The sequence below is a fragment of the Pongo pygmaeus genome, chromosome 9, assembly GCF_028885625.2.
Source record: "Pongo pygmaeus isolate AG05252 chromosome 9, NHGRI_mPonPyg2-v2.0_pri, whole genome shotgun sequence".
Lineage (NCBI taxonomy): Eukaryota > Metazoa > Chordata > Mammalia > Primates > Hominidae > Pongo > Pongo pygmaeus.
Genome location: NC_072382.2, coordinates 19,813,177 through 19,838,593, shown reverse-complemented (window position 1 = coordinate 19,838,593; position 25,417 = coordinate 19,813,177). Strand labels below are relative to the sequence as shown.

The 25,417-nt window shown below is 52.1% G+C and overlaps 1 protein-coding gene across 2 annotated transcripts; it reads right to left on the bottom strand.

The window, feature by feature from the left end:
* Nucleotides 1-393: 393 nt before the first annotated feature.
* On the bottom strand, nt 394-25,417 carry SPI1 (Spi-1 proto-oncogene). Of its 2 annotated transcripts, none has more exons than XM_054439601.2 (5): nt 25,174-25,417; nt 22,477-22,576; nt 5,418-5,605; nt 4,425-4,587; nt 394-1,080 (listed from the first exon to the last, which is right to left on the bottom strand). In XM_054439601.2, the coding sequence occupies exons 1-5, from the start codon at nt 25,216-25,218 to the stop codon at nt 761-763; spliced, it is 816 nt and encodes a 271-aa protein (XP_054295576.1). In that variant the 5' UTR covers nt 25,219-25,417; the 3' UTR covers nt 394-760. The 2 variants fall into 2 exon arrangements, with proteins under 2 accessions (XP_054295576.1, XP_054295578.1); XM_054439603.2 differs by having other exon boundaries at nt 22,477-22,573.

Genomic DNA, 25,417 nt, shown 5'->3' with positions numbered 1-25,417 from the left:
TTTCCCATTCTATAAAATGGAGTGATATTAGACTCCACATCTCAAGGTTGGCAGGTGCTAATTGACCAGAAAATCCAATGTTGTTGCTATGGTCATCATCATCTTATGAGTTCAAACCTCATCAAGGCTTAAAAACAACAACTATCAGGAGTAGAGAGCTTTTAAATAGGATCTATTCTCCTAATCACAGTTGAGGACTTGTTCTTTCCACCAAACTCTAACTCCTGGTCAGGCGCTCTGTGTCATTGGTCCTCATGTTCCCAGGGTCCAGCATTGGGTACAGTCCTCGGTAAACACCCGATAGACAAATGACAAAAAGAGAGACGTCGCAGCACACAGGGGCCAGAAGAGGTACACAACAAATTGTAAAAGAGACTCTGTGCTGCAAGAGGATGGATTGAGAATAACTTTACTTGTTTTCTGGGAGGAGGTTAATGGGTGGGAGGGGTGAGAGGGGAGATCTGATTTACATACGGACTTGAGACTCCCAAGGCAGTACCCCGGGTCGTCCTCAGCAAGGTTGCCCCGGTGGGGTCTGACGCCCAGGTGGCGTCCCGGAGCCGGGGCGGAGTCCTGGAGGGAGGCGAAGCGGGAGGTGGAGGGGGGCTGAAGGGGGGGTTGGGGGCGGGTGAGGCGAGGCCCGGCCCGCCACAGTCCTGCCTCTGGGCCCCGGGAGCGTCCTCCCTGTGTCCAGGCCGGGCGAGGGCTTAATGCTATGGCCAGCGGGGAGGCCTGGCGGGGCCCGGCGGGGGCTGCGGGCTCAGTGGGCCGGGTGGCGCCGCTCGGCCAGGCCCCCGCGGCCCAGCACTTCGCCGCTGAACTGGTAGGTGAGCTTCTTCTTCACCTTCTTGACCTCGCCCGTCTTGCCGTAGTTGCGCAGCGCGCGCGCCATCTTCTGGTAGGTCATCTTCTTGCGGTTGCCCTTCTGGATGCCCCAGCGGTGCGCCAGCGCCTCCTTGTGCTTGGACGAGAACTGGAAGGTGCCCTTGTCCTTGTCCACCCACCAGATGCTGTCCTTCATGTCGCCGCTGCGGAGCAGGTCCAACAGGAACTGGTACAGGCGGATCTTCTTCTTGCTGCCTGCGGGGGGAGGGCCCGGTGGGAGGGGGCCCGGGGCCCACATGGGAGCCGCCCCCACCCCTTGCGCACGCACAGGGACCCGGGGACGGGGTGGCCGGGAAGGGCAGGGGAACGGCTGCCCCAGCCCGCGCCGGGCGTGCACACACAACGCACCCACACTCACACACACACGCACCTGCTTGCGCACACACACCCGTTCCCACACACCCACTCACACACACGCATTCACCCCCCCACGCGCACACACTCGCACCCACACAATGCAAGTGCACACACATGCTCACACACCCACATAACGCACCCACTCACCCGCACCTGCTTACACTCATGCTCACACATCACGCCCACACCCACTCACACACGTGGTCACACAACGCACCTTCTCACACCCACTCACACTCATGCTCAAACACAATGCAACCACTCACACATGCTCACACCCACACATTTGCTCACACGTACACACATACAATGCACCTGATCACACACATGCTCACACACATGCACACACAATGCACGTGCTCACACACTCAGACTCACACCCACATGCTCACACACATGCTTGTGCAATGCACCCACACACCTCACACACCAGATTGCACCCACACCCACCCACTTGCACATTCATACCCACATCTCACACCCGGTCACACTTGCTCACACACCCACACAATATACCTGCTCACACCCACACTCATGCTCACAAACACACCCATTCACTAACATGCCCCCACACACTGGCACCCACACGACACACCCACTCACGCTTGCACCCACCCACACGTTCAAACCCACACACTGCATCCGCTTACACAGTCACAACCCACTCACACACACCTGGTCACACCCACTCCTGCTCACACCTCATTCACACCCACTCATGCACACTCACACCCATCCAATACACCCACTCACACACATGCACACACACAGACCCACTCACACCCCCACACACAGGGTCACACCCACACAATGCACCTTCTCACACTCATACACACGCCCACTCACACCTGCTCACACACCTCACACCAGGTCTCACACACTCATGTGCTCACACACACCTCATACACTTCACAGGTCTCATAGATGATCACACCTGCCTATACCTGCTCACACATGCTTGCACAAACACACTTGCTTACACATCTCACACTGCTCACCGTCACACCTCACATTGCTCACCCTCGCACACACATGCCCCTGCTCACACACACATGCTTACACACCTCACACCATTCACTCACACACATATCCACTCACATATGATCACACCTGCCCACACCTACTCACACACATGCTTGCACACACACACCTGCTCACACATATTTCACATTACTCAGCCCCACACACACATGCCCCTGCTCACACACTTATGCTCATGCACACACCCACTCACACATGCTCACATCTGCTCACACACATGCTCACCTATTCATACACACACCTTCTCACACACCTCACACCAGGTCTCTCACACACACACTCATGCTCACAAACTCATACACACATGCTCACACTTCACACATGCTAACACCTCACACATTCACACGCACTCACATGCTCACACCTCACACATGCTCACACTTCACACCTCACACACATGCTCACATCTCTCACTCACACCCACTCTCACACACACCTGCCCACACACACCTGCACACACATGCTCACACATATGCTCACACCTCACACATGCCTGCTCACATGCATGCTCACACCTCACAGCTGCTCACTTATGCACTCACACACACGCTCACACCAGCTCACACCAGCTCATTCACACCTCATTGACACCTGCTCACTCATATTTCACACCACTCACACACACTTGCACCTCACTCACACCTGCTCACGCATGCACACACATTCTGCTCATGCACATCCACTTGCTTGCTTACATGCCTGTTCACACACAACCAGATACCCACTTGCACACTCAAATGCTCACACACAGTCTGCTCTCACACCCACTCACAGCAGCTCACACACATGCATACTCGTGCATGCTCACACACACCTGCTCACACTCACACATCACACCCATTCTCTTGTTTTTGAGACGGAGTTTTGCTCTTGTTGCCCAGGCTGGAGTGCAATGGCATGATCTCGGCTCACTGCAACCTCCACCTCCCGGGTTCAAGCAATTCTCCTGTCTCAGCCTTCCAAGTAGCTGGGATTACAGGCGTTCACCACCACGCCTGACTACTTTTTGTATTTTTAGTAGAGACGAGGTTTCGCCATGTTGGCCAGGCTGGTCTTGAACACCTGACCTCAGGTGATCCGCCTGCCTCAGCCTCCCAAAGTGCTGGGATTACAGGCATGAGCCACCACGCCCGGCCCACTCTTACCCATTCATTCTCACACACTCATTCACACACCTGCTTTCACACATACACACACCTGTTCGCACACCTACTCACATGCACACCTGCTCACACATGCAGGTGCTTAAGCACGTCCTCACCCCCTCACACACACCTGCTCACACACAGGAACACACACATGCTCACACATGCTAAAACACATATCCACTCACATACATGCACAAACCTTCTCACATATACACATACATGCTCACACACCCCAGCTCACACCTTCCTGCTCACACACACCTGCTTACATACACCCTCAAACATGTTCACACCCACTCACACATCCACTGACACACACCTGCTCGCACACTCATGCCCGTTCACACACTCACTTATATCACACACATCCCTGCTTACATACACATTCACACATATACACTTGCTCACACACCTGCTATCACACCCCCACTCACACATATCACTCACACATGCCTGCTTACAGCCACTCACATATACCATGCTCACATCCCTGCTCACACAGGCACACCCACACACTGCTGACACCCACTGACATCATACGTGCACACCTGCTCACACGCACTGAAATACATTCATATGCTGACAGACACACAAACATGGCCACGCCCACTCTCAGCCACACCAGCTCTCACATTCACCTTCTCACACACCCACTCACACAGCCACTCGCAAACATGCACCTGCCCATACCTGTGCACACACACCCTCTGCACACTTCCTCACACACACCCAGATCTACACACATTCATGGCACAGAGAGACACACACACCTGGCACACTTCATGGAGATGCCTGTATGCACTCACAGCAGATACACACACACACATAGAGACAGCCACAGACAGCCCCACAAAACACACACATTGGCAAACATGCACACACACACACACGCAACTCAGTGGCGTGACTGCTGGGTCAGTTGGCCTGGCTGGGTGGGGGCAGGGCACAGACACGGCCAGGGTTGGGGCCAGGGTGGAGGGCCAGGTGCCCCACCTGTCTCCCCAGGCAGGAGCCCAGGCCCGGGCTCCAGGCCATCCGCCTCGCCATCAGACACCTCCAGTGGGGGGCTCTGCCGCTCGCCCTCCTCCTCATCTGAGCTGGGCTGGGCTGGGGACAGGGATGGGTACTGGAGGCACATCCGAGGCAGGTAGGAGACCTGGACGGTGAGGGAAGGAGGTCAGAGTCAGGAAGGGCCAGCTTACAGCTCAGGGGGGCTGGGAGGGAGGTCAGCTCGGGAGAGAAGGAGTGCAGAGGGCAGGGGACAATGGCAGGCACAGGAGACTGGGGGAAAGCCAGGGAAAAGGGGGGCCAGTTGAGGTGCTGCACATAGGGTGCAGGCTGTGGGGTGAGGGGTGCTGACATCCAGCCCACCCAGCTCTCCTGGTTTAGGACTGTGGGCACCGGGGAAGTGGTGCCTTGTTCTCCTCCCTGCAGAGGTGCTGTGTGGACCCGCATTAGGCTGGGGTCAGAAATGGGTGTGCTAGGGGCCGGTGCGTTGGGTCTGGAAGGGGGTTTCATAGGTGGGGTGATGAGTGAGTGGAGGGACCCTGGAGGTCAGTAGGGGTGGTGGAGGTCAGCAGAGGTCACTGATCCGGGTTAGGGTCAGTAGGAAGGGTCACTGGGGAGAGGCAGGGTCAGTAGAGGTGTTCAGTGACTTGGTGTGGGATCCATGAGGGCTAGTGAATGGGGGTGGCAGACAGTGAGGCCCAGGAGGGCCCACAACAAGGCGTTGGAGTGGGGAGGCTCAGTGAGGGTGCGAGAATTATCTGGGGTCTGTCCATACTCGGGGTGAGACGAGATAAGGGGTGTGGGGTCATGAGGTCACTCGGGGGGTCAGGCAGCAGCCGTTGGGGCTCCAGCCGCCGTTGGCGCTGTGGGGCAGGAAGCTGAGTTGGGTAAGAGCCTGTGTCAGCTTCCTGTGAAGCTCCCGGGCCCCACCACAGGCCTGGCAGTCTCCTGGGGGACGGGGCAGGCGGTGGCATGCACCTGGTGGCCAAGACTGGGATGGGGTGGCACCATGGGGGTGTCGAGGACGTGCATCTGCTCCAGCTCCATGTGGCGGTAGAGCTGCTGTAGCTGCGGGGGCTGCACGCTCTGGAGCTCCGTGAAGTTGTTCTCGGCGAAGCTCTCGAACTCGCTGTGCACATGGTGTGGGTGGAAGTCCCAGTAATGGTCTGTGGGGGACAGCCAGGCAGTATGGGGTGAGCTCAGGGTTGGGCAGGGCAGGAAAAGGTTATAGTAACATTAAATAATACTGCCAGGCCATATGGGGCCTGACCATCTCGTTTAACACTTGCCACCTGCATGGTTACTCTAGGCCTGCATTTTATAGATGAGGACACTGAGGCTTTGAGCGGCTACACAGCATGCCCAAGGTCAAAAGCATCCGGGTCAGAGCCAGGACTCAGGGCTGAAGCAAAGCTTGTGTTCTCAGCAATTCCATCCTGATTCCTGTGCAGTCACACAGACCGAGCGTCTAATCCTGGCTTTGCCATTTACTTAATGTGTGACCTCAGGCACATATGTGGCCTCTCTAACCTCAGTTGAGTTGCCTGTAAAATGGGGATCACAGTTATTGGGAAGATACGAATGAGTACACATTTGTAAAACACCTTGCACCAGAGCCGGCCCTCAGGGAAAGTTGATTCCCCTCCCATCCTGTTAAAACCTCCCGGCCAGGGCCGGGCGCAGTGGCTCAAGCCTGTAATCCCAGCACTTTGGGAGGCCGAGGCGGGTGGATCACGAGGTCAGGAGATTGAGACCATCCTGGCCAACATGGTGAAATCCCATCTCTACTAAAATACAAAATATTAGCTGGGTGTGGTGGTGGGCGCCTGTAATCCCAGCTACTCAGGAGGCTGAGGCAGAAGAATCGCTTGAACCCGGGAGGTGGAGGTAGCAGTGAGCCGAGATCGCGCCACTGCACTCCAGCCTGGCGACAGAGTGAGACTCTGCCTCAAAAAAAAAAAAAAAAAAAAAACCAAAAAAAAACCTCGGCCGGGCGCAGTGGCTCACGCCTGTAATCCCAGCACTTTGGGAGGCCAAGGTGGGTGGATAACGAGGTCAGGAGATCAAGACCATTCTGGCTAACACAGTGAAACCCCATCTCTAGTAAAATACAAAAAAATTAGCCGGGTGCGGTGGCAGGTGCCTGTAGTCCTAGCTACTCGGGAGGCTGAGGCAGGAGAATGGCGTGAACCCGGGAGGCGGAGGCTGCAGTGAGCCGAGATCGCACCACTGTACTCCAGCCTGGGCGACAGAGCAAGACTCTGTCTCAAAAAAAAAAAAAGAAAAAAGAAAAAAGAAAAGAGAAAAAACCTCCCACGGGTTCCTGAGCTCCCTGGCTGCCCACAGTCTCTCTCTCTGTCACACACACACGCACACACACGGCCTTGTCACATGGCCAAGGTGTGACAGCAGAGTCACAGGGCTGACATTCCTCACACACTAGAACTTGTCCAGGCACACGGTGGCCCTTCCTCTTCAAAGCCATGACCTTAAGCAGTGGCACCTGTGTTCCCGTGAGGTTCCTGGGACCTGAGACTTTCCTGGAAAACCCCCTGTGGGTTCCTTCAGAGTCTGCGGTGGAGGGGACTGCAGTCCGGGGAATAGCCCCATGCCACCGAAAGCCCTGTCTTGGAACTGGGGAAGATCTTCAGCATGAGCACCTCTTCCAGGAACAAAAACTGCCACACATCTGCGGGACTTCCTGGGCACAATTTGGGGTCCAAAATGAAGTGTGGCAATAAAGTGACAAGATCGGCTGTCTCATGTGGGCCAAAGAGGGTGCCTACGAGACTCCAGGTCCAGGCAGTGTCTCTGGGACAAGTCCACCACCAGCCATGCGTGTGTGTGTGTGTACATGTGTACAAAGGTGTACACATGTCTGCCCGCCTCTCTCTTTCTCTCTCACACAAACACCTAATCACACATCCCTTATAGATAATGATGATTTTTGGTTCTGGACTGGATCTCGGAGTACTCGCTTTCTAAACCTGCTCAGCAGTAGTTTTGCAGTGTGATCATGGACAAGACATTTTTTTCTCCCGGAGCCTCTCATTCCCCACTCTAAAAGTCAGAAATGCACCTGGGTAGTTACTGAGGCCTTGTCTACATGTATAATTATTTGGCCTCACAGTCCAGACAGCCCAGACTCCCACCTTTAGGAAGCCACATGGCAGAGAGGAGAGAAAGGCAGAGCTGGGCTCAAGTTCTGGCTCTGCCATTTACCACTGTGTGACAATGGGCAGGTCATTCTATTTCTCCAAGCCTGTGTCCTCATCTGTTAAATGGGGCTAACAGTTACACCCATCTCACAGGCTTGTTTTGAGAAGCAAATGACCTATTGCTTGCAAAGTGCTTAGACTAGAACTTGGCACAAAGTAAGACCTTGATAAACATTAACTTCATCGTTATCATTATTATTAATAATAATAATAGTTTATTCTGAAGAGCCTAGATTCCCACTGAGTGTGGTTACACCTATAATCCCAGCTACTCAGGAGGCTGGAGAGGGAGGATCACTTCAGCCCAGGAGTTTGAGACCGGCCTGGGCAACATAGTGAGACCCCATCTCTATAAAAAATGTTTAAAAATTTGCCAGACATGGTGGCACACACCTGTAGTCCCAGCTACTTGGGAGGCTGATAACGAAAAGATTGTTTGAGCCCAGGAGTTTGAGGCTGCAGTGAGCTATGATTACATCACCGCCTCCAGCCTGGGTGACAGAGTGAGACCTTGTCTCTCTTTTTTTTTTTTTCTGAGATGAAGTCTCACTCTTGCCCAAGCTGGAGTGCAGTGGCACGATATCGGCTCACTGCAACCTCCACCTCCCGAGTTCAAGCGATTCTCCTGCCTCAGCCTCCCAAGTAGCTGGTAATACAGGCATGTGGCACCATGTTTGTTGAGTGCCCACTCTACTTAGGCACTGGGAAGACAGAGGTGAACAAAACCAGTCCCTGCCCTCATAGTGCCATGCTTGGGCTTCAACTGCAGTGACAACATGGTCCCCTAAAGTTATTTCTCTGGGCCATTGACTAAAGTGGCCAGGAGCAGGGAGAACAAGAGGAAAGAAACATGTATTAAAAGCATTTGCTTTATGCTTGTTCAAGTGCTAATCCAGGCTCTTTTTTTTAGTTAAAAAAATTTTTTTGTAAGCCCCTCCTCCTGCACACTGAATACTTTTTTGTTAAGAGACGGGGTCTCAGCCGGGCGCAGTGGCTCACGCCTGTAATCCCAGCACTTTGGGAGGCCGAGGTGGGCAGATCACCTGAGGTCAGGAGTTCGAGACCAACCTGGCTAACATGATGAAACCCCGTCTCTACTGAAAATACAAAAATTAGCTGGGCGTGATGGCGGGCACCTGTAATCCCAGCTACTTGGGAGGCTGAGGCAGGAGAATCGCTTGAACCTGGGAGGCGGAGGTTGCAGTGAGCCAAGATCACACCACTGCACTCCAGCCGGGGTGACAGAGTGAGACTCCATCTCAAAAAAAAAAAAAAAAAAAAAAAAAAAAAAAAATCTCTTTTTAAATTGAGATAGAATCTCACTATGTTGCCTCCAACTCCTGGGCTCAAGTGATCCTCCCACCTCAGCCCCCCCAAATGCTTGGATTACAGGCATGAGCCACCAAGCCCAGCTGAATCCTAGCCTCTTAAGAAGCCTCTCAGGCCGGCATGGTGGCTCATGCCTGTAATCCAAGCACTTTGGGAAGCCAAGGTGGGCAGATCACCTGAGGTCAGGAGTTTGAGACCAGCCTGGCCAACATAGCAAAACCCCATCTCTACAAAAATATAAAAATTAGCTGGGCCTGATGGCAGGTGCCTGTAATCCCAGCTACTCAGGAGGCTGAGGCAGGAGAATCCCTTGAACCTAGGGAGGTGGAGGTTGTGGTGAGCCGAGATCACCCCACTGCATTCCCACCTGGGCAATAGAGCCAGACTCGGTCTCCAAAAAAAAAAAAAAAAAAAAAAAAAAAGCCTTTGAGACTCTCCTCTGCAAAATTATCTAAACCTGAAGCGAAAACAAAACAAAACTTAATTTGCATTTTCTTTTTTTTTTGAGACGGAGTCTCGCTCTGTCGCCCAGGCTGGAGTGCAGTGGCACGATCTTGGCTCACTGCAAGCTCCGCCTCCCGAGTTCACTCCATTCTCCTGCCTCAGCCTCCCAAGTAGCTGGGACTACAGGTGCCTGCCACCACACCCGGCTAATTTTTTCTATTTTTTAGTAGAGACGGGTTTTCACTGTGTTAGCCAGGATGGTCGCGATCTCCTGACCTCGTCATCCACCCGCCTCGGCCTCTCAAAGTGCTGGGATTACAGGCGTCTGGCCTTAATTTGCATTTTCATCTTGCAGTGAGCTAACAAGATCCCGAAACTCTCCTTGCTGTGGGAGAGTTTGCTCTGCTCTTTAGTGAGGAGGCTGTCCTGGGGCTCTGGGATTTGGTGAAATGATTCCTCTCCAGTTGTTGATCCCTGCTTCAGCCCCACTTCTGGCTCTGCCCATTTTTGCCTTCCCCTGCCCAAGTTGGAGTGCCCTGGTATAATGCTGTATGGATCCTGCCATCAAACCCCCATCCTCGAACCCACTCCCATTCTAGGGCTGGAGGGACCCTGAGTGCATGCACCCCTTAGGTGTGGGGTAAGAGGCACCCGACTGCTCTGTTTTCCTCCGCACCCAAACCTCTGTTCTAGCTCCACATTAGACCCCTGACCTCACTGTGGTGGTCCCAGCCTGAGGCCAGCATTTCCCAAAGCTGGTCTCAGTCCACCTTCATCCATCACTTGGAGAGGCTGGAAAAGCCTGTAAATGTGGGGTCCTGCTGGAGACCCACTGAAGCAGAAGCACTAAGGGGAGCTGGGAATCTGCATCTAAAGCCACCCAAGGAGGTTTTGTGCTCACAAAAACTCTGGAATTCCACCCGGGGTCTCCTGAAGGCTGCAACTGAGACTCCCGAGCTACAATTAAGGTTTCAGAAGGCCCAATGGATACCTCGCCTTTACCTGTGATTTAGTGCTCAGGCACTTATGTAATAAATACTGTCTGGTAGGCAGAAATATTCCAAATACAGAGCCCTCTGTGAGAACACAATACAAGGAATCCTTCCTAGTGCAGAGGTCAGCACTCCTGGGCTCTTTGGACCCCATTTCTGGATGACTCTTCGAGACATCCGGTTAAATAAAGACAAATTGCTTTATTTCTTTGTGTCCCTTCACTGGGCCACCCAGACCATCCATTCAGGGGTCACCCATATGCCCCCTTAGCATGACTCTCAGCTCCTCGAAAGAATATAATGTCATTTGCATAACATCTGGACATGGCTCCGGACCCTCATTTCTACAGACCGGTAGGCACCCAACAGGCAGCAGATCTCAATCGCTATTTGATTAAATGATCAACAAAACTTAGCTTTTAGTGTATTTTTTATACACCAGATACTGTGCTAAGTGTTCAATCCACATTATCTCATTTAATCCTAACCCTAGCACTCAGGAGGTGGCCACTACAGTATAATCTATCTTTTGCATAGGAGGAATCTATGGCTCAGAGAAGTTAAGTCCTTTGCAGCAGATATTGATAGAATCAGGATCCAAACCCACCTGTATCTGACCTCAGGGACTGAAATCTTACTACTATACCATAGCACCTCTGAGAAACAAGATGATTAATGAAAACTTTAAGTAAGACCTGTGGTGATGCTGAGAGATTTTTTATTTTATTTTTTTGAGATGGAGTCTCACTCTCGCCCAGACTGGAATGTAGTGGCACGATCTTGGCTCACTGCAACCTCCGGCCCCTGGGTTCAAGCGATTCTTCTGCCTCAGCCTCCCAAGTAGCTGGGACTACAGGCACCTGCCACCCCGCCCAACTAATTTTTGTATTTTTAGTAGAAATGGGGTTTCATCATGTTGGCCAGGCCGGTCTCAAACTCCTGACCTTGTGATCCACCCGCCTTGGCCTTCCAAAGTGCTGGGATTACAGGCATGAGCCACTGCACCCAGCCAACACTGAGAGATTTTAATGAGTACTTTTATCCACCTGACCACCATCATTACCCATCACCTGTCATTCTTCGTCCACCCTACATCCATCCTTCATCCCCCCATCATCCACCCATCTATCCTTCATCCATCCATTCATCATGGAACCATTATCCATCCAACTATCATCCAGCCAGCCAGAAATGACCCATTCATCTTCATCTCTCATTTCCTCCCTCTAAACCAGTTCTTAATCTGGGGCCAAAGTCCTACCCACACATCCCTAGTCTTACTCAGTTTTTTGATGTCACTAACACCTGTACGTCACCAGTATAAAAATAAAATCATACTCAAAACAAAATGTCAAGCGTTAAGTGTCATTCAGCTGACCTTATCTCCTCAGAACAGAACCTCCAGCCTGAAGCCCTGGGCTCTTCCCAGGGGAGCAAAAGTGTGATCAAAGCAGAAGAAAGATGAGGAATCAGGAAAGGAGGGGCCAAGAGAAAAACCTTCTCAGAAGATCATAGACCACTAGACTACGGCTCCTGAAGCCCAGCCTCTCCTGAAAATTATTCGGACATAGAAACAGGCTCAGAGGTCGAGGCAGGTGGATCACCTGACGTCAGGAGTTTGACATCAGCCTGGCCGACATGGTGAAACCCTGTCTCTACTAAAAATAGAAAAAAAATTAGCTGGGCATGGTGGCGGGCGCCTGTAATCCCACCTACTCAGGAGGCTGAGTCAGGAGAATTGCTTGAACCCAGGAGGCGGGGGTTGCAGTGAGCCAAGATCACGCCATTGCACTACAGCCTGAACGACAAGAGTGGAACGCTGTCTCAAAAAAAAAAAAAAGAAAAAAGAAAAGAAAAGAAACAGGCTCAGAGAACAGAGAACTGAAGGTTTCGGGGCACTTGTTACTCTCTGCCTTGGATTCTAATTATTAGAGTTTTAATTCTTTCCCTTGTTACAAAGATGGATCTTGCAGAACCTGTGTTTTATTCATTCCACAGCATCTAGCAATATGCCTGGCATATAAAAGATACTTAGTATATATTTATTAGATGGATAGGCCAGTGCAAGATGGAGGGCTTGGTAGGTAGAGGGAAGGATAGTTGGAAAGGTGGCTAAATGGATGATTAGATGGGTGTGTGAATAAATTAATGAATGGATAGATGGTTAGTGCTATGAAAGGATGAAGAAGTATATGGAAATTGGATGGATAGATGGATGGATGGATGGATAGAATTCACATTTTGGAACTCTTTTCTTCATCAATCCTATTGTAGGCCAAGCATGGTGGCTCAAGCTTGTAATCCCAGCACTTTGGGAGGCCGAGGTGGGTGGATCATTTTAGGTCAGGAGTTTGAGACCAGCCTGGTCAACATGGTGAAACCCCGTCTCTACTAGAAATACAAAAAGTAGCTGGGCGTGGTGGCATGCACCTGTAATCCCAGCTACTTGGGAGGCTAAGGCAGGAAAATCACTTGAGCCTGGGAGGTGGAGGTTGCAGTGAGCCAAGGTCACACCACTGCACTCCAGTCTGGGCAACAGAGTGAGACCGTGCCTCAAAAAAAAAAAAAAAATTCCTATCGTAAATAGCAAATTCCAGCACACTCATTAGGATAGCTTCTAGTTAAAAAAAAAAAAAAAAGAAAGAAAGAAAGAAAAGAAAAAAAGAAAGAAAATAACAAGTGTTGGTGAAAGTGCAGAAAAATTAGGATACTAGTATACTGTTGTTGGAAACGTAAAATGATGCAGCCACTATGGGAAATAGATGATGGTTAAATTTTTTTTTTTTTTTTTTTGAGACGGAGTCTCACTCTTGCCCAGGCTGGAGTGCAGTGGGGCAATCTCAGCTCACTGCAAGCTCCGCCTCCCAGGTTCACGCCATTCTCCTGCGTCAGCCTCCCGAGTAGCTGGGACTACAGGCGCCCGCCACCACACCTAGCTAATTTTTTGTATTTTTAGTAGAGATGGGGTTTCACCATGTTAGCCAGGTCTTGATCTCTTGACCTTGTGATCCGCCTGCCTCCGCCTCCCAAAGTGATGGGATTACAGGCGTGAGCCACTGCGCCCGGCCGATGGTTTAATTTTTAATAAAACTAAAAATAGGCCGGGCACAGTGGCTCACACCTGTATTCCCAGCACTTTGGGAGGCCAAGACGGGCAGATCGCCTGAGGTCAGGAGTTCGAGACCAGCTTGGCCAACATGGCGAAACCTGTCTCTACTAAAAATACAAAAATTACCCGGGCGTAGTGGTGGACACCTGTAATCCCAGCTACTCGGGATTCTGAGACAGAAGAATCACTTGAACCTGAGACACGGAGGTTGCAGTCAGCCGAGATCGTACCACTCCACTCCAGCCTGGGTGACAGGGTGAGACTCCGTCTCAAAAAAATAAAAATAAAAATAGAATTAGCATATGATCTAGCAATCCTACTTCTGGGTATATATCCAAAAAAATTGAAAACAGGGTATTTCCACACCCTTCTTCGTAGCAGCATTCTTCACAATAGCCAAACGGCAGAAACACCACAAGTGTCGGACGGCTGGATACGCAAAACGTGGCACACGCGCAAAACGTGGTGCGCGCATACAATGGAATATGATTCAACCTTAAAGATGAAGGAAATGCTGACACATGCTACACCATGGGTAAATGGGTAAGCCTTGAGAACATTATGCTAAATGAAGGCATAAAAGAACAAATACTGTATGAATCCACTCATGTGGGGTACCTAGAATAGGCAAATTCACAGAGACAGAAAGTGGAATGGTAGCTGCCAGAGGCTCGGGGGAGGGAAAATGACGAGCTGTTGTTTAATGGATACAGAGTCTCCCTTTTGCAAGATGAAAATAATTATAGAGATGGATGGTGATGATAACGTGAATATATTTAATATCACAGAACTATACACTTAAAATGTAAAGAGATGATTAAGATGGTTTAAAAAATGGTTAATATTATGTGTATTTTACCACAATTAAAAAGAGTAATAGGCTGGGCATGGTGGCTTATTCCTGTAGTCCCAGCACTTTGGGAGGCTGAGCCGGGTGGATCACCTGAGGTCAGGAGTTCAAGACCAGCCTGGCCAACATGGTGAAAACCCATCTCTACTAAAAATACACACAAAGAAATTAGCCAGGTGTGGTGGCGCGCACCTGTAATCCTAGCTACTCGGGAGGCTGAGGCATAAGAATCACTTGATCCCAGGAGGCAGAGGTTGCAGTGAGCCGAGATCACGCCACTGCACTCCAGCCTGGGTGACAGAGTGAGACTGTCTCAAAAAAGCAAACAAACAAAAAGCATAATAAACAATAGCAAATCCTGTGAGCCCTTCAAAATCTATCTTGAATCTGTCCCCCCCTTTCTGTCTCTGTTGCCGCCACCCTTGTCCAGGTCACCACCATCTCTTTCCTGGATTATTGCAATAGTTTCCTCAATGTTCTTTTTGCCAGCTCCTATTCTTGCCTCTTTTCCATCTGCTCTCCACCCAGAGTGATTTTTTAAAAAGCTTATTCAGTTGAATCATGAGACATTGGGATAAGATACTAAAAACTTCCAGAGAAAGAAAACAAAAGAGAGAGAGAGAGAGAAAAAAAAAAACCAAATGAAACAAACGAAAAGCTAGGTTAATTATAAAAGAAATTTGAAAGAACATGGAGTGGTATCAGACTTCATAGGAAAAACTCTAGTAACCAGAAGACAGTAGAAAAATGCTTTCCAATTTCTAAGGGAAAAAATGATTTTCACCTTAGATTTCCGTACACAGCCAAACTATGATTAATCAATCAAGTGACAGTATAGAATAAAAGACATGAGGCAAAACACAAAATAAAACCATCACCACCACAACAAAAACCTCACCTCCCACACACCCTTTCTTAGGAGACGACCATGATAACAAATCTGTACAAAACATTTGCTATTTCCAGGCACTGTTCTAAGCATTTGACATACAGTGGTTCATTCAGTCCTTACAGCCATCCTGTGAAGCTGGTATTGTCATGAAGAAGTTGAGGCACAGAGAGGTTGGAGATCTTGCCCATGGTCACCCGGATAGCAATGGAGGAGATAGGGGATGAGTTTCAGCAGCCTGGTTTCAGAAGAAGGGTTCTTATCTCCTTGCTACATTTCCCCTCAGAAATATGGGGATGAGGCCCGGGGACAGTGGCTCACGCCTGTAATCCCAGCACTTTGGGAGGCTGAGGCCAGTGGATCGCCTGAGGTCAGGAGTTCGAGACCAGCCTGGCCAACATGGTGAAACCCCACTTCTACTAAAAATACAAAAATTAACTGGGCATAGTGGCACATGCCTGCAATCCCAGCTACCCAACAGGCTGAAGCAGGAGAATTGCTGGAACTCGGGAAGTGAAGGCTGCAGTGAGCTGAGATTGCACACTGCACTCCAGCCTGGGCAACACAGAGAGACACCATCTCAAAAAAAGAAAACAAGAAAAAAAAAAAAAAAAGGCCAGGCACGGTGGCTCACGCCTGTAATCCCAGCACTTTGGGAGTCCGAGGCGGGCGGATCACTAGGTCAGGAGTTCAAGACCAGCCTGGCCAACATGGGGAAACCCCATCTCTACTAAAAATACAAAAATTAGCTGGGCGTGGTGGAGGGCGCCTGTAATCCCAGCTATTCGGGAGGCTGAGGCAGGAGAATTGTTTGAACCCAGGAGGCTGAGGCTGCAGTGAGTAGAGATCACGCCACTGTGCTCCAGTCTAGGTGACAGAGTGAGACTCTGTCTCATAAAAAATAATAATTATTATTATTATTATTAAAAGAAATACGGATATGAGAAAGTACAGGTAAAGAAAGGATGCCATGTGGCTCAGCTGTGAGTAATAGCCACATGGTCATAACAGTGGAAAATTGAAATACTGATTTAACAAATGTTACCATATACAGTAATGAATTGGGGATGTGTGGAGAAATGTGAGAGTGTGTGTGTGTGTGTGTGTGTGTGCTGTGAATGACTAAAGTTGAATTCTGATTGTACAAGTAAATAAAATATATCTCAAACTGAAAAATCAAGCTGTTTTGAAAAATCAAGCTGCCTGACACATCAAAGGCACTCAATAAATGTTTGCCAATAAATAATGCTCTAAGTCTCTATTCCACATCTTCATTTGTACATTTACATAGCACTGGAATAGAAAGACTGGAGGCCGGGCGCGGTGGCTCACGCCTGTAATCCCAGCACTTTGGGAGGCCAAGGCGGGCGGATCACAAGGTCAGGAGATCAAGACCATCCTGGCTAACATGGTGAAACCCTGCCTCTACTAAAAATACAAAAAACTAGCCAGGCCTGGTGGCACTCGCCTGTAGTTCCAGCTACTCGGGTGGCTGAGGCAGGAGAATCGCTTGAACCTGGGAGGTGGATGTTGCAGTGAGCTGAGATCGCACCACTGCAATCCAGCCTGGGCGACAGAGGGAGAGTCCATCTATCTCAAAAAAAAAAAAAAAAAAGAAAAGAAAAGAAAAAAGAAAGAAAGACTGGAAAAACAGCTTTTATCAATCTCTGATATGCTACGTATGTCATGGAGAAATGCAGAATGGCATGATATGAAATTCCATTTTTTAATGAATAAAATATACATGTGTACGTATATACACTTACTAATACTTAGGATTATATACACACAATAAAACGTCTGTAAGGATAAACTAAGGTTCTATCAGTGGGAAATGAGATTGAAAAGGGGGATGTGTTACTTGATATGCTGTTGTATTTTTTAAGTTTTTGCAATTAATATTTGTTACTTTAATAACTAAAAATTAGGCCGGGCGTGGTGGCTCACACTTGTAATCTCAGCACTTCGGGAGGCCGAGGCAGGAGGACTGCTTGAGCCCAGGAGTTCGAGACCAGCCTGGGCAACATGGTGAAACCCCGTCTCTATAAAAAATACAAAAAATTAGCCAGGCATGGTGGCACAAACCTGTAGTCCCAGCTACTGGGGGCCTGAGGCAGGAGAATTGCTTGAACCCCATAGGTAGAGGCTGCAGTGAGCCAAGATTGCACCACTGCACTCCAGCTTGGGTGACAAAGTGAGACCCTGCCTTTTTTTTTTTTTAATTTTCGAGACGAAGTCTCGCTCTGTTGCCCAGGCTGGAGTGCAGCGGTGTGACCTTGGCTCACTGCAACCTCCGCCTCCCAGGTTCAAGCAATTGTCCTGCCTCAGCCTCCTGAGTAGCTGGGACTACGGGCAAGCGCCACCACGCCCAGCTGATTTTTGTATTTTTAGTAAAGACAGAGTTTCATCATGTTGGCCAGATTGGTTTCAAACTCCTGACCTCAGGTGATCCACCTGCCTCAGCCTCCCAAAGTGCTAAGATTACAGGCGTGAGCCACTGGGCCTGGCCTAATGTATTTTTAGTAGAGATGGGGTTTCACCATGTTGGCCAGGCTGGTCTTGAACTCCTGACCTCAAGTGATCCACCTGTCTCAGCATCCCAAAGTGCTGGGATTATAGGCGTGAGCCACCATGCCCAGGCTTTTCTTTTTTTTTTTAAGACACGGTGGCTCACACCTGTAATCCCAGCACTTTGGGAGTCCGAGGCGGGCGGATCGCTAGGTCAGGAGTTCAAGACCAGCCTGGCCAACATGGCGAAACCCCATCTCTACAAAGAATACAAAAATTAGCTGAGCATGGTGGCAGGCGCCTGTACTCCCAGTGAATCAGAAGGCTGAGGTGGGAGAATCACCTTAGCCCAGGAGGTCAAGGCTGCAGTGAGCTGTGATCATGCCATTGCACTCCACCCTGGGTGAGAGCGAGACTCTATCTTAAAAAAAAAAAAAAAAAAAAAAAGGGCAAGGCTTGGTGGCTCACGCCTGTAATCCCAGCACTTTGGGAAGCCAAGGTGGGAGGATCACCTGAGGTCAGGAGTTTGAGACCAGCCTGGCCAACATGGTGAAACCCCATCTCTACTAAAAAATACAAAATTAGCTGGGCATGGTGGTGCACACCTGTAATCCCAGCTACTTAGCAGGCTGAGGTAGGAGAATCGCCTGAACCTGGGAGCCAGAGGTTGCAGTGAGCCAAGATCACACCACTGCACTCCAGCCTGGGCAACAAGAGTGAAACTCTGTCTTAAAAAAAAAAAAAAAAAAAAAAAGATTGTAAATGTATTTAAATTTTCAGCACACACACACACACAGAAGGTTATTCAGATCATGGTCATGTCATTTCCCTGCTCAGAACTCCCCAGTGGCTTCCTATGGTGTGTATGATAAAATCCAAATGCCTGCCATGGCCTTCGAACCCTGCGTTAGCAGCTGACCCCTTTGGCTTCCCTTTCTGTCCCCTGCCCTGTGCTCACTGGCCTCTCTGGTCCTCTGTCAGGGTCCTTTCTGCTTTTGCACTTTCTGTTCCTTTTACCTTGAATACCTCTCCCCTACCTATGGTCACATGTGAATTACCAGTTCCTTCTCTTAGCCCAGCTGCCACCTCAAAGGCCTTCCCTGACCACTCAAATGAAAGCAACCCCCCATGTAGACACTCTGCATTACATCTGCAGAAAACGGTCTGTTTGTCTGATTCTTTTTTTTTCTTTTTTTTTTTTTTGCTGGAGTCTCGCTTTGTCTGTCACCAGGCTGGAGTTCAGTGGCGCGATCTCAGCTCACTGCAACCTCCGCTTCCTGGGTTCAAGCGATTCTCCTGCCTCAGCCTCCCGAGTAGCTAGGTGTACAGGTGGGCACCACCACCTGTATTTTTAGTAGAGACGGGGTTTCACCATGTTGGCCAGGATACCTCGATCTCTTGACCTCATGATCCACCCACCTCAGCCACCCAAAATGCTGGAATTACAGGCATGAGCCACCACACCCAGCCTGTTTGTCTGATTCTTTATGTCCCCATCCCCTCGCTGGAGGGTGAGCTCTGTGAGAGCAGTGGCCTTGTCTGGTGCTCATCATGGACTCCCCAGAGCCTACAAGAGTGTCTGATACTCAGAGACTATTTAATGGATGGAACAGGGAGGAAAAGTGGATCAGATGGGAAGTGGCTGGCAGGATGGACGAGTAGGTGGGTGGATGGGAGGATGAGTGCATGGATGTGGGGGTGGGTGGCAGGTTTGCTGTCCCCTGGGTCAGTGGAAAATAACCCAGTTGGTCTCTCACAGAGCCCTCTGTGCTTTTCCCACTCCCCAGCCGCTTTGTCCCTCCTGCCTTGAGGAATGCAGTGAAGCTAGCACGGGCCTCATCCTCTGCACGTTACCTTACCTCATAGATTACATGCCTTACCTCGCTGAATCATCACAGCCCTAGGAGGTAAGTATTTTCATGCTCTCAGTTTTATGAATGGGGAAATAGGGACTCAGAGAGGTTATGTTACTTGCCCCAAGTTTTCACAGCTGGTGAGTGATGGAGCCAGGGCTGGGCCAAAGCTTTTTCACTAAGCTTTGGTACCTAAAAATGTGGACAAAGAGGATGTGCAGAAATTGACGGAAGTGTGTGGGGGTCTCTATGGTTGAGTCTTCAGATAATACCTTCCAGCGGGTATAAAAAGGGACAGCCCGGCCGGGCGCGATGGCTCACGCCTGTAATCCCAGCACTTTGGGAGGCCGAGGCGGGTGGATCACCAGGTCAGGAGGTCGAGACCAGCCTGGCCAACATAGTGAAACCCTGTCTCTACTAAAAATAAAAAAATTAGCTGAGCGTGGTGACAGGCGCCTGTAATCCTAGCTACTTGGGAGGCTGAGGCAGGAGAATCGCTTGAATCCGGGAGGCGGAGGTTGCAGTGAGCCAAGATTGTGCCACTGCACACCAGCCCGGGCGACAGTACGAGACTCCATATCAAAAAAAAAAAAAAAAAGGGACAGGCCAGGCGCGGTGGTTCACACCTGTAATCCCAGCACTTTGGGAGGCCGAGGCAAGTGGATCACTTGAGGTCAGGAGTTTGAGAGCAGCCTGGCCAACATGGTAAAACCTCATCTCTACTAAAAATATAAAAATTAGCCAGGCACGGTAGTGCACACTTGTAATCCTAGCTACTTGGGATGTTGAGGCAAGAGAATCACTTGGACCCAGGAGGCAGAGGTTGCAGTGAGCCAAGACTGGGCCACTGCACTCCAGCCTGGGCAACAGAGCAAGACTGTCCTAAAAAAAAAAAAAAGAAAGAAAGAAAGAAAAGGACAGCCCAAATGCCCTGATTGGCAGTGATTAAGAGTGGGACAGGGCCAAGGCCGAGGACACCTGGGAACACTGGTGGAGTCTCTGGAGGAATTGGGGGTTCATGACCAAAATGGGGTACCCAGGCATCCAATCAGGAGTCATTCCTAGAGTCCCACCCGAGATATAAGGAACCTGCTTGGGCCCTGAGCCACGAAAACACATGCTTTCTCTAAAGTGCTCACTCCATCAGGCCCAGCCCCAGGCTCACTGGTTTCCAGCTATGTAGGCAGCGACCTCATATTACAGGAAGGAAAACTGAGGCTGCAAAAGGCCCAAAGGAAATGCACCCAAGCGTCCTTGATGGAGGAGGCCCGACAGCACTGTTTGTGGTGACCCGAGCCACCAGGGGGCGCCTGTCCCGGGGCCCAGCGGGACCTCCTGGAGTCCTGGAACCGCTTGGGAAGGTGGGTGCGTGGTCTCTGGGTCCCCCAGACCGGGCTCTTCACCCTGGTAGGGAGAGCTGGGGATGGAGTTGGAGGAGAGGGACTTTCTCTCTACATTGCCTGGGTTTCCCACCGAGAGGATGTGTTTTTTATATAATTACAAATAAGCTTGAAGGAATTAAAAAGGATATTTTAAAGGCTTTCTAGCCCTGAAAGATTCTAAAAGATGCCTGTGTGTTCCCAGCTGTGGCCTGGAGGCATATCTGCCTACCCCTGGGACACGGCTTCCAGTCTGAGTTCCGGATGAATCTGGGGCCCTAAATGTGGATCAGGCACATGTGGATCCCTAGCTGGGCCCGTCAGGTTGAGACCGCCACAGGTGCATCTGCAGAATGGAGCTACAGGCATGACTGGCCGCAGGGGTGGCCTTCAGGAGTGACACCTGCCTAGGCTGTGGGCCTCTGCCTTCTGAGGTGCAGACACCCCAGTCGCTGGTCTCCCCGGGTCCCAGACGCCCTGAGGAATTCCCCAGTGACGACTCACGCACTGACTGGGCCACCTCGCTTTGGGTCAGGGATGTCTACATCAATAAGCCAAGATCCACTTTGGGCAAACTCCTGCAGCCCCCTGCTCAGGTCCCAGGCACCTAATGCCTCTCTCCCATCCCCTGAATTTGCTCCAGGACGGAGGTTGGGCTATGGGGCAGACAGTCAGACCCAGAAGGACTGGACAGACAGAAGGACCCCCTGGCCCAGGCCTCTTCCTCCCACCTCAGCAAACTGGGGGCCTCGGCCTCTGCTGAACAAGAGGTCCCCACAGGGTTTCCTTTGGCCCAGCAGTTCCCAATTAGGGGTGATTTTGCCTCCCGAGGGGATTGCCAATGGGTGGAGACATTTTTGGTTGTCATGATTGGCCATGCCCCTGGCATGTGGTAGGCAGAAGCAAGGATGCCACTAAGCTTCCTACGGTACCCGGGACAGTCCACCCAGGAATCATCCCACCCAAAATGTCAGCAGTGCCACGGTTAGGAAACCCTGCCAACCACACGTGGCAGGGAGTGTGGATGCGCCGGCGGGGAGTTTGGGACAAAGAGAGTGACAAGAACAGAGAGGAGGAGGTGGGTAGTTAGGCAGGGGCAGAAAAAAAAGCACAGGACCCGGAGCGGACAGACCTGGGTTCCACCCAGCAGCCATGTGACCTTGTGCAAGTCTCCTAGCACCCTAAGCCTGTTTCCTTGTTTATAAAAAAGACCACAAGGACAGAACCAGCAGATATCCATGGAAGAAATGAACCCTGCACCTTGACACACTGCAGAGGCTCCGTAATGGAGGCTCAGGTGTGGGGGTGCAGCGATGATGCCACAGTTCACTGCCTCTGAGAGCAAACTCGATCTGATTCTCAGAATTCCAAAGAAGTCCTGGGAATCATTTATTCTTTTCCTCTCCCCAGACCCCAGGAGCCCAGGCTGGGCTGGGGGATGGGGGCGTGGCAGGCCCGGTACTCACCGCTGTGGCTCTCCCCATCACTGCTGAGATAGGGGTAATACTCGTGCGTTTGGCGTTGGTACAGATCCGTGTCATAGGGCACCAGGTCTTCCGATGGCTGCTAAGAGAGGAGGTGTCAGGGCCTGCACCACGGTGGAGGACCCCAGCCAGGCCTGCAGCACCCCCGCACGCTGGGTCCCCATCACCTTCCCTGGCTCAGTGGCTGCGTTGGACCTACAGCCCTCCCTCTGCCTGGAATTGGGACAGAGAGTGGGGCAGGGGACCCAGGAGGCCTGAAAAGGGGTGACAGGGACCTTGGGGGTCAGAGGTCAGAAGAGGACCAGGGTCCCCCTCTGCTGGGCTACTCCCCGTAGCCACCTCACACTCACACTCACACTCACGCCTGTGTGCCCCCATCCTCATCCCACACACCTCTCCTGGTCACACTGATGCACATGTCCACACGATCCCTGTGTCACCCTCACACTCATAATCCCACACGAGGACTCACTCTCACAGCCCCCACCTACCCCCATGCAGGCGCCTGCATACTGTCCCTCACACACACATTTTCATACTCACTCAGAGGCCACCCACCTCACAGAGACATTGTACACTCAGCTCATGCGCACACGCAGTCTCCTTGATTGACACTTGCATGACACCACGTTCCAGCCATCAACACGCACACTCACACCCCCAGAGCCACTCACATTCCACCCGCACACTCACCTGCACAGCACACACTTGCCTGCCCAGCCCCACTCTCACAGCCTATGCCTCTCACACAGCCTGGGCAAGAGTGGCACCGCAATGACCCTCCACACTGATGGTTGGTGCAGGGGTCACCCAGGCAGGCTTAGGGGCCAAGCGCATGGAGGGCCTTGATTCCCTCACTCTCCCTCCTGAGTCCTCCCTATCCTCCTCCTTCCCTCCTCACTGCGCCCCCTGTCTCCTTTGCTTCCTCCTCCCCCTCCTCACTCCCCTCTGTCCTCCTTTTCTTCCCCCTCTTCCCTGTCCTCCTTCTTTCCTCCTCCTCTTCCTCCCACCTTCCTCCCTCCTCCCTGTCCTCCTCCCCCTACTGGCACAGACACAGGGCCGTGCACACCCAGGAGCCTTCCCAACAGTCATCAGGCCTCCCTGCCCCCGCAGTGTGTGGCCCAGGATTGCACAACAGTCACTGTGGCCCTTAGGGCTGGGCTTGGGGGACCAGGGCTGCCTTGGGAGCCCACCCTACCAGGAGACACTCAGAGTGACCTTGGAGCTTGCAGAGAGGGCTGGGGGTGCCTAGGGATGGCCCAAGGAGCTCTGCCACCTGTCTAGCTCCACCTGGAGTTCAGAATTGAGAGGTCAGGGATCAGAGACAGTGGGCCTGTGGCTTTCTTGAGGCAGAATTGGCTCTTCCTGAGACAACCTCCGTCACCCTCTGCCTGGGCCGCCCACTTCGTGGTCCCAGGTGGGAAGGGGTGTCAGGGTGTGGATGCCACAGCAGGCTGGCTGGTCCTGCCTGGTCCTGCCTGTGGCTGGCCAAGTGAGGAGGCCAGGAGCCCAGCACTGAGCCTGCCCCTCTGGGTTTCCAGGTAGCACAGCCTCGCTGCAGGATGTCAGCCCGGCTCTGGTCGGGTTGGTGCGATGTCAGGCCCGGGGTGCCTCCCAGCCTCCTGGGGTGGCTCTGAGCCGGGGCACAGTGGGGGAAGGGAGCTGCCTCTAGACCAGGAAAGTGGAGTCAGGTGGGCAGCCTGCCAAGCCCTTCCCGGCTCCCCTCAAGCCTCCTCACTCCTGAGAGGTCATGGGGTGGGAAAAGGGAGAAGGGTCCTCTCAGAGGGACCCTGGTCTGACACCTGCCTAAGGCTGCAACTGTCACTGAGAGTGAGGAGCAGTGGCGATCTGCCCTTCTCTTCTCGGGGTCCCTTGGGGCTCCCACTTCTTCACCCCCAAGACCCAGTACCTGTCCTTGTCCCAGCCTCAGCCCCCATTCTAACTTGTCACATGCTCACCCCAGGTCCCAGTGGTGTGATTCCACTCAGCCCCAATCTCAGTCCCGGCCTTGTCCCAGCCCTGTCCCCTGCCGCGCCTCTCCCTGAACTCCAGCCCTGGGGCCAGCCCTAACTGCACTGTCTCAGCTCCACTCCTGGCTCCTTTCCAGCACCAGTCCCTGTCTCCTGTGGGTACCCCTGTGGGCCCATGGCCCTGACCCTTTGGTCAACAATCATGTCCTCTGTGCCAGGCCCCAGATTGGGCGTTGGCGACCCAGAGTTCCATCAGCTTCGGTTTCCAGGAGCCCCAAAGCCATGGGCCAAGACTTCTGCCTGTTGCCTCCTGCCTTCAACCCCTTCCCGTCCAGGGAACCGGCCTCCCCCAATCCAGTCCCCCCATCTCCCTCCTCTACCTCTCTACCGCCGCCCTCACCATCCTCAGCCCAGCACCCTCCCCAGGAGCCCCAGCCTCCGCCTGCCACCCAAGCCCTGTCTATAAATAACTGTTCAGGCCCCACCGATCACAGCCCCACCGTGGGCCCGGCCTCAGCCCGCCAGGGCATGCTCCGAGGAAGCCAATGGCCCCCTCACTGGGTCTCAGACCAGGAGTTCCAGGGAGGAAACCCTGACTTCCCACTGATAGCAAGCCAGGAGGGCAGTGGGTGGGCTGGCGGGTTCGTGGGCAGGCAGGCAGGTGTCCGAGGGCCACGGGTTGGGCTGGTGGAGGAGTCCCAGTACTCACAGGGGGGACGAGGGGAAACCCTTCCATTTTGCACGCCTGTAACATCCAGCCGGGCTCCGAGTCGGTCAGATCCCCTGCCTCGGTGGGGGCCAATGCAGAGCCCCTCAGGATGGGGTGCCCCGTCGGGGGCTGGACGGTCGTGGGGCGGGTGCAGGGCTCAGGCCTGCCCCCTGAGCTACAGGAGCCCTGGGTGAGCCCCCTCCCTTGACATTGCAGGGCCAGCACAAGTTCCTGATTTTATCGA